At 36.8% G+C, this 13,529-nt stretch overlaps 1 protein-coding gene across 1 annotated transcript in view; it reads right to left on the bottom strand.

The window, feature by feature from the left end:
• LOC116272550 (alpha-2-macroglobulin-like) overlaps positions 1-6,113 on the bottom strand; it is a 46,478-nt gene extending 40,365 nt beyond the window's left edge. Inside the window, exons 1-5 of the mRNA XM_031661288.1 lie at positions 5,681-6,113; positions 3,251-3,434; positions 2,275-2,434; positions 2,057-2,109; positions 215-235 (exon numbers count right to left, since the gene is read on the bottom strand). Coding sequence (XP_031517148.1) covers positions 215-235; positions 2,057-2,109; positions 2,275-2,434; positions 3,251-3,434; positions 5,681-5,766 — 504 coding nt within the window. The 5' untranslated portion in view covers positions 5,767-6,113. The remainder of the gene's footprint in view (positions 1-214; positions 236-2,056; positions 2,110-2,274; positions 2,435-3,250; positions 3,435-5,680) is intronic.
• Positions 6,114-13,529: the final 7,416 nt, after the last annotated feature.

The raw sequence follows: 13,529 nt of genomic DNA, 5'->3' as shown, positions 1-13,529 counted from the left end.
CTATGGAAACCCTAAGTTATCTACAAAAAGGACAAATGGGATAATAGTAAAGGGTGAGGAGAGGAGATTAGTTAGAGCCATCTAGCTCTATGGGAGTTGGAAGGCTTCTCCTTTAATGACAAGTTTCTGAGATACTGTAAAAACCTCTCAAATAAGAACATTTTCCCTATACTTATTGCTTTCCTTCTAATATGGAATGTTTCATGTTGCTTACCTGAATGTATACTAGTGGAATCTGAAAGATAAAAGAAAAAAGAAGTTTATACTTATTTTCAAATATTCTTAAATCTCATTTATAAGCAAAGCAGCTAGTGTTTGCTAGCACAACAGGGTGAATATAGTAAAAAATAATTTAATTGTACATTTAAAAATAACTAAAAGTATAATTGGGTTGTTTGTAACACAAAGAATAAACGTTTGAGGGGATGGGTACTCCATTTATTGATATAGGCATGCAATGCATGATAATAATTATTATCCATATCATGGATAATGATATGGATAATGATAATAATTATCCATAATCATTATCGTGCACTGCATGCCTGTATCAAAATATCTTATGTAACCCATAAATATATACACCTACTATGTTTCCACAAAAATTAAAAAATAAAAAAATTAATAAATCTAAATTAGTTTTACGTAGAATAATTCCCTCTATAGTGAAATACAGAAATATTCCAGATTAAATTTTATAGAACTTTTCATTAATCTATTTTAAGCAATTAATAAATGTTAAAAACGTACTAGGCCTTCAGCAACAAATATACATGTAAAGTGCCATTTACTAAAAATGGATTTATTAACCTTTCTTAAGTGCTTATAGCATCCTAGTGAAGATCAGTCCTTTGCTATGCAATTTTACAGGTTAAGAAATAAACACTTATGTAACTATAGGTAAATATGTTCAGATGTAATCATTAAGAGGGGTCATGGAATTCTTAGGTAGTTCTAAGAATGAGGAGGAATGGACATATTTCATTAATAAATATTAATTTAATAAATATTACTTTTAAAAATGAATAAATATTGATAAAGGAGCTACTATCAATGTTTACTCATTTTTTAAAACTAATATTTGTTAAGTAACTTCTCATGTGCTATGTATCATTCTAGGTGTTGAGAATATAACCACGCACAAAAGAACAATGTGCCTGCTTTAATGGAGCTTATGTTATAATAGAAATGGGCAGATTTTTAAAAACCAGTATGTATAGGATGGTGGTAAGTGCCAATACAAAAACAAAGCAGAGTTAGGCTGACAGAGTGATGGAAGTGGTGCCTCATTTTAGATAGAAGAGTGAAAGTAGAAGCTGGGAGACCACTTTGAAGGTTATTGCAATGATCTTGTTTAGAGATGATATTGGCTAGCACTAGCTTGCAGCAGTAGTTCAGATGATGAGAAATTGTCTGAATATATTTTAAGCCAACATGATTTTCCAGTGAGGTGGATGTGGGTACGAGAGAAAGAGAAACAAGGACTAGGCCATAATCTTTTGTCTTTGGAGCTAGAAGAGAAGAGTTGCCTCTTTTTGAGATAAGAAAATGTGAAGAAGTTGATTTGGGAGAGAAAAATGAAGACTTTGGGTCGATGTCTGCATTACAATAGAAATAATTGTTTCTTATCACAGATACCAAGGGTTAGTCTCGAGGAACAAATTAATTATCCTGACTTTCCTTGCCAGTGAAGATTTTGGTAGGTGTGTATAGAAAAAGTCTAAATCTTTAAAATGTTTTTGGAGCTTAGGTTCTTTGAGGGTTTATCTGTGTCTGTTATTTAATGTAGCTTTCTAATTGTCCTAATTAAGAACAATCTGAAAAATAAATTTAATTGTGTGACAACTGACTGAGTACCAGCACCAAGACAGAAAGAATTACCTACTTTCTTTACCTGGAATGATGTTTTAGATTAGGATCTTGTGCTGTTGTAATGCCAGAAGTTACTGTTAGTGATACCAGATTCTTTCTCTCCCTGGTCTTCCCTCAACACAGAAAACAGGTTCCCAGCCTGTTTATACAGATAATCATTTTATGTAGATAATAGAAAACTCACCAACTCGTTCACAGGGTGAAAGTTTTCATCCAAGGAGACAACACGAAATTTCACTGAAACAGAAATATTTTTCATGAGCTCCTAAACCCAAAGTAGGCCTGTAGGCTGGTAAGACAAGCTATTAAGGAACGAAGATTATAAGAACTTTGCCTGGGGAACATCCAGGGGAAGAAGATCTTTCCTTTTTGAAGTTGTTCTGTCTGTAGGCTTCTTCCTACCTGTCTGCTCTGGTTTGTAGATTGATTTGTCTGTCTGGACAAAGACCAGACTTTCCTCGTTCTTAACCATCACTGTGGTCCGCTTCTTAAATTCTTGGGTTGGTCCTTTCACTTGGACAGTGAGGAACATTACCTCCTCATTGGATGAAGACTTTGGGACCTGAAATACAGGACAGATTCTGAAACCCCATTCAGCACCCACAGGTCTCCCCTATTTGCTGTTCCACTCTTCCCTGGAGATTTTGCCCTTCTTACTTAACTTCACTCCCTTGTTCTCAGCAGGGAAAGTTGGCAGGGACAGGAATCACTTCTGCCATTTTACAAATGGGGAGACAGGACACAAGGTGGAGGAAAATACATCAGTAAGAGAGGTCATAAATGAGATTCACATCTTCATACAGCTCAGAAAAAAACAGTCTTGATTCATTTATACACTGAGCTTTACCAGGTTGATGTTACATGCTAAAAGGGCATGGTCAAAGCGTGTTTTAAAGGCTATGGAAAAAACCCGTATTTTACTGACACTAGGCTGTAAGCATCTCACATGTGGACAACTCTGAAGAGATATTGTACCTTTGCTCAGGGCAATTTCTACAATTTTTACTCTAAGAAGTAGTGTGGAGCAATGTGTTCCCGTCAGTCCACCACTGGTGGCTCATGTTGAGCCTTGGCCTAGTTTGCTTCATTAATATTTTTTCCATCTTAATTTTAAGAAGTCACATTTTCTTTTTCTTTTCCTTTCTGGCTAGTAGGTTTCTATTTGATTACTAAGTGGATTTTTAGTGTGCCTGTAAATATTTGTCTCCCATGGCTGGAGAGTCATGCATTGCTCCTCAATTTCTATACTTAGCTTGCTACATTTGAATTCTTTCTGAAGTTCTTACCAGCCTCCCAAAGCCTCATCTTGACAGAATACTAGATCCCTATGACCCTGACTAAAAGAACCAAGTGTATTAAGTCAAACAGCCACACTCACAGCAAAGGCGACGCAGTGGAGCACATCGTTCTCTGCCTCCAGGTCAGTGAAGAGGCTCCTGTTTCCCCTGACAGACTCCAAGGAAGCACTTACAGTCACTGTCTCGTTCAGGTAGCTCAGAAGGACACAGCCCTTCTCAGGGGTCTCAGTGTGGAGCAGCGAGGGGACCAGAACCATATACTGCCTGGGAATGAGACAGTTCAGTTAGAGGAAAGTGAAGGAAGAGAGGCATTGATATCAACAGCACTTTTTCCCATCATAATAATTGTCATCATCAGTTCTACACCAAGAGAAGACATACTGATGAGCATGAAATTTGGCTGTTGAAGGCCATGCGTAAGAATTATTTCTTCTTTCCTTCACATGCCATGGCAGTGGACATTTTACTTGAGGTAGGTATTAACAGATTAAAATTTGTAGGCATGTTTCACTTTAAGGAACAATTTCTGAACATCTGAATTCAAATAAAAATATGTAGTTACATTTGTTCATGTTGTAAATCTATTTTACCTTCAAGTTGCTGTAAAAAGTAAGCAAGCTCTCAGTCATGCGGACATTACAAAAGCTAATCAAATTATAGAATTCTCATTAAAATATATATACACACATACACACACACACATATACACACATTCAGCAGCCCTATGAAAATTGTATGGTAAGTACCCGCTCCCACTCCACAAATATGGAATCTGAGCCTCAAAGAAAGTGAGCCATTGCTTTACAGTCTCAGTTGTGGTAAGCAGCTAATAAAGTCTAAGAGTGTTACTTAACCATGGATGTTTGCATTTTAAATATTTGCCTTTCAGCTCATGATCAGACGATGGCTCCATGCAAAAACGGTCCTCTGGTGATTGACTTTAGACCTTGGTAACTCACGTGAAGTACAGAAACTTTCTCAGCACCCTGACATAATTTAAGATGAATCCTGTAGTTTTTATACGGTTTTACTCACAGAACTCCTAAAATAATTTTTGGACACTGTGCGCTCCTTACATATTTTCAAATAAACATATTTTTATCATGATTTTAAATAATAGCAAAAGATATTATTTTTGATGATATTTTAAATTAATACTTAGATTAATTTTACAATTTTCTCATGGAATAATAAACACTGTAGTATAAGATACCTACTATCACTATTTGAAAATACATTAAAAATTCTTTTAATGATCTGATATATAATATCTTTCTCTTCTTTTTTCCTTTTCTAATTTGAATTTCCATGCCAATTACTATACAGAAGTTTATCCTAAATTTTTATATTTCAAAAAATTTTGTGAATTATCCTTACCTCTTTATTATCAAGCATCTACACATATATGTATGTATACACATGTTCACATATATACATATATGTATACATATACATAAATACATATATATGTAACATATGTGGATAGGTAAATTTAACTTTAACTCCTCTTTTAAATAGAATGTGACCATAAATTTATAAATATTAAACATTTCCTTCTGATTGAGCTATTTAAAAAAATACTTGTATATAACTGATCAAAACAAAATAAAAACATTACAAAGTATGATTCATACATATTAGATATAAAATTAAAATACTTTTGAAGCACATCTTTAATGAGAATGATGAACTGCTTTTCCCCCCAGTGAATTTATGTATCCATGGATGAATAGTCCGTATTGCAAGAATTAAACAAGATCTAACATTAATTCTGTTACTATTTTGTTTTGTGTAGATACAAGTGCTAAGAAGAATGGTTCACGTAAAAGTAAGTAAATGGCAGGTAAAACAATTGCATCACTGTTACCACTTCTTGCAACTTCTGCATTACATGCTAAAAATCACCTAGTACTCTATTATCAAGAATTGCTTCTCATCACTCATCAGCTGGTATTTCCTTTAGTTCCTCCTTTAGTTGTGTTGAAACGAAGAATTCATCTCACCACCTCATCTGCAAAAGGGTTTTCTCTTCTGACATTAGAATCTCTCGCTTTTTCAATATCAACACCAGTATTTCAAATTGTTCCTTTATTTGGCAGTCTACAGATTATTATACTCCAGGGCATTATTTCATGTTCGGTTGTGGGAGAGAATTGTCTTTATTTTTATAAAATAGAAACTGGACCCTTAAGAAAGAGGAAGTAAGAACAGATAAATAGCATGGTCTCAAGTAGATCAATATGAACAGGAAAATCTAAATATTATTCTTTCAAAAAAACTAAAAATTTCTGACACTCCTTAGGAAGGCTTTGCATATTAGAGATTCAGAGAGTTGGGGAAGAATGATGAAAAATAAGCAAGTAATGAGTAAACCAGATTTATAAAATCTGCAAGGAACCTTAGAGATAAGAAGGCGACAGTATCATAGGAAAGAAAAAGGAATGATGGAAAAATCTGCAATAAATGAAGGACTCTAGGTTCATGCTTCATGCTTTCTGTGTGGAACTTACGGTTTTCCAGAGACTGAGACATCTGTGGGCAGGAGGACCAAGAGGAGAAGAACAAGACTTGGATGAAGGAGTGTGTTCCTCCCCATGTTGCAGAAAGAAGGAGCTGGAGGAGACCAGACTGTATTACACCCTACTCCCTACAATTCATCTGGTCCCAAACACTTCCCAGAGCAACTGGGCTTTATGCTGCTCTGTGTGCAAACAGGAAGTTCCACCCACACAAGATCTCTAAACAAAGTTGAGGTCTCTGAACATTCTCTGGAAAGGTCATTGATGGCCTATTTATAGTCAAAGTTAATTCCTGGCGGGCTAAATAGAATCCCTGGAGGGCTAAAGCCACATTCCCGTAAGAGCTCACTTTCTCTGGGTTTTACCGTAAAGCAGCTAATAAGCTTTTCAACCTCTTCTCTCCCTCACTCCCCCACAACTCCTCACAACGCCTTTTATGGTGGTTCTCACATCTCTTGTATGAATAGTTGGCAAAGGAGACTACAATTTAAGCAACACTGGGCAGGCTCAAAATAGATATTTCACTACAAGTCAGCGTGGCTGCAAGTTCTCCATTAGATATGCCTACCCTAAATGTTTGAAGCCACATCAGAATTCTGTAGTCCTCTTTGAAAATGACATGAATTAAACCAGTAGCTTTTTGACATTAGGGATATTACTGGATTGGAGATGAAGAGCCACGCCCTGAAAGAATGATCATAGCAAAGAGTTTCCTGTTTTAAGAAAGTGAAACAAAGAAAGGTGAAGTAACAGGACTTTAAAAACGAATTTTGACCTATTGTGCCTAACAGACTTCCCAACTGCCTTTAGCATCGACTACACAAACTTCCTTACTGCCTTCCAAATATGATACTCCTCTGCAAACTTTAAGTCATCTAAACAGTTTCATTAGTCCATCCATCCATCCGTGCATTTATTCATCCATCTATTCATGTAGCTAGTCAGCTGCTTTGTAAGTGTTTTTTGATCCTACTAGGACTAGACATCAGGCAAGATTCTAGAGATAGAGTGGTCAAATAAGTATGAAAACAGGCACTTAAAGGTTTTTACGTTCTTGTGGAGGCAAAAGCAGAAAAACAGAAAAACAACTACTGTATAAAATACAGTATAAAATACAATATAAAACTACTGTATAAAATACAGTAGCCAAACATATTAGTGGAGAAGTTCAGGATGCTCTGGGAGCACATAGAAAGGGCACATAACCCAGACTTGGAACCTTTTAAAAAAATTTGGAGGGAAAGCAAAATGTAAATTAAGATCTGAAATATGAGTAGTGGTTGTCTAGAAGAACAAGGAGATGAAAAGAGCTTTCTAAGTATAAAGAATGACAGACGCAAAGGTCTGGCAGGGAGAAGAATCACGGCACATGCATGAAATGAAAACTATTTGGTATGGAGGAAATACTCCTTTCTGATGCTTCAAATCAGAAAGGAACTTGTCGACAATATTAAGGTATTCAGAGGAGTAATCAGTGGATTGACTTCAGATTTGTTTCCTGGAAAACTTGCTCTTATTGAAATTTGAAAGGGCCGCTGGAAAGAGGTGATCCAGGATGCAGGAAGACCAGATGGGAGTTGTTGTAATAATATAGGTGAAAGCTGATGGCATTTTCAACTATGGTATTGTGGTGGTATTGAAAAGAGCTTTCAGATTTATATCATATTTAAGAGGTAATTATAGTGCTTAGTGAATACATGAATGGAGGAATAAAGGAAAATGTGTCTTTCCATTTTCCTGGCTTGTCACTGAGTGAATTGTGTTGCCTTTAGCTGAGTGGGTGAAACAGAAGAAACACAGATTGGTGGGAGCAGAAGGAGGACAAAAGGGCTGAGGGTTGGGAAGATGAAGTAAGTGTCTGTAGGATATTTACATATTAATATTCACGGGAGTTTGACATTTGAATGCTGAGCTTAGAGCAGTGTGGTCTACTAGAGATATAATGTGAACCCCCTGTGTAATTTTAAATTTTCTAGTAACTACATAAAGAGAAACACTAAATTAATTTTAATAGTCTATTTTATTTAATCCAGTATATCCAAAATATGATTATTTCAACATTTAGCCAATACAAAATTGTTAATGATACCTTAAAGACTTTTTTTTTCATAATTTGTTTTCACAAGCTGGTGTGAATTTTATACTTACAACATAGATCAATTTAGGCTAGCCATACTTCAAGTGACCAATATTAGACATAATATAGGTAACAATTTTCAGATTATGGTGTCACCATCTAAGTGGGTTATAACATCATGACCTGAGAGTCATGACCAGGATTTAAAAAAATGAAATAGAGTATAATGAAAAATACAATGTACCAGACAGAATAAGTGAGAATAGTGATTTGGGAAACATCTGTTTCATATACATGCAGCAGAGGCTGGTGGTTGTTCCTGTTACCACTTCTCCAATTCTGCTTTAATAATAGACCTCCTGATCCTTTGCTGGGTGCAGACTGCCTGGTTGACTTCTATTTCTTAACCCACTCCCTTGAAGCTGGGTATGGCGTATGACTAAGTTCTGGTGATTAGAGGGCAAGTGGAAGTGATACATGCAACTTTCAGTTCATGACTTAAAAAGGAAGGTACAGTTCTGTGCTTCCCCTTTCTTCCTTGCCCAGGCTGCAATGTGGACATGCTGACTGTAGTGATAGGTACTGCTGTAGCTCATCAGATGGAAGCCATGTGTTAAGGAAGGCAGAACCACAAACAAGGTGCAGCCTGAGCCCTTGAGTCATCAAAAGGCTACTCTAGTTGGGACCTTCATGTGACAGAGAAATGCATTCTCTTAGTTAAGCCATTGCATTTTGAGGTCTGTTTGTTACAGCATTAAAACCTATTAGTTAAGCCATTGCATTTTGAGGTCTGTTTGTTACAGCATTAAAACCTATATCCTAACCTTATTTTTCTTTGTCACTATTTCTGCCTCAATCGTCTGTATCCTTTACTATAAGTGTCCTAGGTCACAATTGTGAAAATGTGATTACAGTGTTACGTTGGGAACTGCTTATTGAACATGTACAAAATCCCTTATTTTTGGTTAAAGCTAAAGCAGTCTGAACGCCACTAGCTTGATGAGATCTGCTCTACTTATAGAGACTACGGATATATCAGTTTATTGGGAAAGCTGATGCCATGGAAATGGATGATAATACCCAGGTAGAAGATGTTGATGAAAAGAGAAAAAGAGCCCAAGACAGAGTTAGAGGGAAAGATCTTGTCTACGCAATGGGCAGGAGCACCCAAATGGAGGAAGAAGGGCCAGTTAGAGAGGAAGAAACACAGGCAGGAGAGTGTGAGGTCTCTGAGTCCCAAGGAAGGGAACACTTTAGGAAGAGAATGGTCAATAGAAGATTACTACTAGACCAGAGTGGTCATGACTTCATACAAGGCATCAACGTTAATGGCACACAACATTTTAAAAAATTATTACAGATGATTGTATGATTTTATAATGTATTGATTCAAAATGTAACATAATTTAGATGATTTATAAGGTGCCAGAAATAAGTGATCATTTGCTCGGATTAGTGACTGAAAATAGGAGGGATTAATGTTAATAACATTCATTTGATGCCTCATCATAAGTTGCAAAGATGATGATCTATAAAGGTTGTTATGGACAAATTCCTGGCTACCCATGTCAAGTGCTGTTGTGAAATCAAATAATAGATTGATTAGATTGATTTTTTTTTTCTGCTGGGTTTAGGGACAAGGACATTGGGATTCAGTTGTTTCAGTGCCAGTGTGGGGCAGAAGCTTGCTGAGGGGGGTGGGGAATGTGAGGAACTAGAGCCAGTTTGGCAGTTTGTCTGAGGGAGAGAAAAACAACGGGGCAGCACCTGATGGAGATGCCAGGGTGAAAGGAACATTTCTTTAGGTGGAGATAAACTTGAACAAGTTTGAATGAAATATTGCTTCTAAAAATGCTGAGTGGCGGATGCAAATGACAGGGGAGAGGTTGAGCTTTTTCGAGTGAGAAGGGATGATCCCTGAGGAAGGTCTCTGAAGGATGCATGCAGCAGATGTATTCAGAATGTGGTGGAGGAATGATCCTTAATGGCAGAGATGCCACATTCATTATAATCACAGATAAAGAGGAAAGTATCATTAAAATCCCCTTTCACCATGACACAGCCTCATATTCTTTAGGAGAGGGAAAATGAGCTTGAGGGAAAAAATAACTGGACCAGTTAGTTGCCAGGACACCTGAGCCCTACTTCTAACTTAGCTGTGTGGTTCTGGGTAACTCAGTTAACTGCTCTGAGCCTCAGCTTTCATGCCAATAGTGGGGCAATAACATCTGTGATCTCACCTTCATGAGGTAGTTTCATGTAAGACGCTAGGTGTAACACAGCTTTAACATTCTGATCCTTATGATACCAATGTAAATTAATTTTATCGTTTGAATCCTAATGGCTGAGGATGACATCTATTTCATCTCTGTTCTGGGTTTTGCTATAGGAACAGCATCCATCAGCATTTCCAGGAAAAATCACCAATTGGGTTACCTGAATAGCAAGTTCTTGACAGAAAAGGAAACACACAATTTGAACAAGTTCTATACAGTTTTGAAATATTTAGCAAATACTGCTAGAAAGCTGAGGTGAAGGGGTAAAGAGAGAAAAAAAAAGGAAGGGAAAAAGAGAGTTCATGGGAAAGAAAGTAGAGGAGCAAAATACAGGAAAACACATAACATTAAGAACAAGCAAGGAATGTTTGGGAAATGAGAGAAATTAGGATTAGGAGGTAGATGGGCCTTAACGAAAATAAATAGAATAAAAATTTCCCCTTGTATTGCTGTAGTGCTTCCCAGGAACTGAATATAACGCATTCAATTGTACCAGTGGTACACTTCATGCACATTGTTCTGGAAAAGAGAACACTTAAGCTTCCCGTAGTCCTGACAGTGACGATAATGAAAAGTTCAGCTGGTTACATATTAACTGCCACCAAAATTAGAAAGCCCAGTAGGTGGCATAACCATATTCACCCTATTAGAGGGTTTACCGGCTTTTTCTTTGCCCAAGTATCTTGGGCAAAACCTGGAGTGAAGGAAATATGTATCTACAGAGATGTACTCAGAGATCAAAGAGCAGAGTTTTTCTCATTTGTGCTATCTCATTAACATGTGTGTGTGTGTGTGTGTGTGTGTATATAAATATATATTTTTTTTTTTCTGAGACAGGGTCTTGCTCTGTTGCCCAGGCTGGAGTACAGTGGTTAGATCATAGCTCAACTCAGCCTTGAAGTCCTAGGCTCAAGTGATCCTCCCATCTCAGCCTCCCAAATAGCTAAGACTACAGGTGCACTCCACCACGCCCAGCTAATTTTTTTCTTAAGCTTTTTGTAGAGACAGGGTCGTACTATGCTGCTCAGGCTAGCCTCGAAGTCCTGGCCTCAAGTGATCTTCCCACCTCGGCCCCCCAAAGTGTTGGGATTACAGGCATGAGCCATCATACCCGGCCTTTCTGATTTTTAATGAGAAAAAATATTTGAATATACAAAGACAAAAGCACATCCTCAGTTTGTTTTCATTCTAATATGCTTCCATCGTTTTTCAAAATTATCAAAAAGCACTTTGGGAGGCTGAGGTGGGTGGATCACGAAGTCAAGAGATCAAGACCATCCTGGCCAACATGGTGAAAACCCATCTCTACTAAAAACACAAAAATTAGCTGGGCGTGGTGGTGCATGCCTGTAATCTCAGCTACATGGGAGGCTGATGCAGGAGAATTGCTTGAACCCGGGAGGCAGAGGTTGCAGTGAGCTGAGATTGTGCCACTGCACTCCAGCCTGGTAACAGAGTGAGCCTCTGTCTCAAAACAAACAAACAAACACAAAAAGAAAAAAAAAAGCGTTGGCCGGGCGTGGTGGCTCAAGCCTGTAATCCCAGCACTTTGGGAGGCCGAGACTGGCGGATCACTGGGTCAGGAGATCGAGACTATCCTGGCTAACACGGTGAAACCCCGTCTCTACTAAAAAATACAAAAAACTAGCCGGGCGAGGTGGCGGGTGCCTATAGCCCCAGCTACTCGGGAGGCTGAGTCAGGAGAATGGCGTGAACCTGGGAGGCGGAACTTGCAGTGAGCTGAGATCCGGCCACTGCACTCCAGCCTAGGGGACAGAGCGAGACTCCGTCTCAAAAAAAAAAAAAGAAAAAAAAAGCGTTTTATCTTTTTAATCAGGATACACTTGCTCTTTTAGATTTCTAAAGAGGACTGATTTCCACGCATAATCCATTTTACTAGATCCTATGTTTTGCTACAGAGGAATTAGTGTCTGGACTAAAACAATTTACTACAAACAATAGAATTCAATGGCTGTCCTAACATATTTATACTTTTGGGTATGTAGAAATATTTTTGTGTAATGAATCTGTCCCCACTGTGAATTTGCTATGTCAAAGAGTATATACATTTTAAACTTACAGATACTATCTCATCAACTTTCTAAAATGACTACCAACTTACCTTCTTACTAGCAATGCTTACATGTGTGTATTTTCCCATCACTTTTAAAATTTTACCAATCTGATGGGGAGGGGAGCATGATCTATTTTGCCTTTTCTTTTTTAAGCTCACAGTTACTAGTGATGTTCAACACCATCGCCACTTATAGGAACTCTGTTGCTTATAATTTATCTTTGTTTAACTTTCTTTTTTTAATACTTTATCTTTATTTATTTTCTGATTAAGAAGTACTTCTGCATATGCATACTGAAATTGTAAAAATATTATCCTACATTTTTTCCTACATTAAGTATTTGTGTTTAGATTTTATTCTTTATCTGCAGTTTATTTTGGAATACGAAGCAAAGTGGGGGAATTACAGGATTACTTTTCCTTTGATGAACAGAAAATAAATGTGTGTATGTTCGTGCGTTTGTGTGCACAGGGTTGATTCATGACTCTTAACCATAGGAGTCCCCTTTGTTCACTGTGGCTCTCATGTTCACTGTGGAACTTTCCAGTGTCAGAACTTTCATTTTAGAGAGCTCTATTTAGTTTGGGAGCAAACATTGGGGTTAAATGTTAAAAGCAGGAAAGATAAAGTTGTTTGCCAACTTTACTTAATTACTCGGATGATGCTGATGATAATGATGCTAACAACAATAGCTACAACAGTAACAAGTAATGACAGCTAGCAATTATGTAGCACTTACTATATAAATGGGCTAAGACAAGTTCTAAGAGATTTAGGTGTTCTAATTTTTGTTATGCTAAAAGATTATTTTACCATTAGTTGAACTGTGGGTCCCTAAACCCACAATTTACAGTAATATCATAACAATTTATAAAAAAGTAATTATGGAATATATTGTATAAGATATTATTGAAAGCTCTTAAGTTTTAAATAGTGTAGTTTTCATGATTCATGTATTTTCAAAGCAAGTTATACATATGTACTCTCATTATTTAATTTAAAGTAATGCAGTATAATTTGAAGGTAAAATTACAAGTTATGTATAAAGAAAAGGGTATAAAAAGGCATGGTATTTAAAATGTATGCATCAAACTCGTTTTTGACTTTTGGCAGTAATTATAAATAACTATTAATTAGACATCATAATGTAACTTTTTCCATGTAATTAAAGAAAATGGTATAGACTGCTAACACATTTTAACTTTTATTAGAAAGTAAAACATGTTTTTATTTGGTAAAATAATTTGAATATATCTTGTTATTGGAACAAATATTTTAGGACATAATTTTATAAATGAATTTTAAGTGACTTTATTTAATCTTGTATATAGTAGTTCCCCTTATCCGAGGGGCATATGTTCCAAGATCCCCAGTGGACGCCTGAAACCACAGATAGTACCCAACCCTATATA

The sequence above is a fragment of the Papio anubis genome, unplaced genomic scaffold (genome assembly GCF_008728515.1).
Source record: "Papio anubis isolate 15944 unplaced genomic scaffold, Panubis1.0 scaffold125, whole genome shotgun sequence".
Classification (NCBI taxonomy): Eukaryota; Metazoa; Chordata; class Mammalia; order Primates; family Cercopithecidae; genus Papio; species Papio anubis.
The sequence above is the reverse complement of the archived record's forward strand: the minus strand, read 5'-3'. Positions and strand labels throughout refer to the sequence as shown.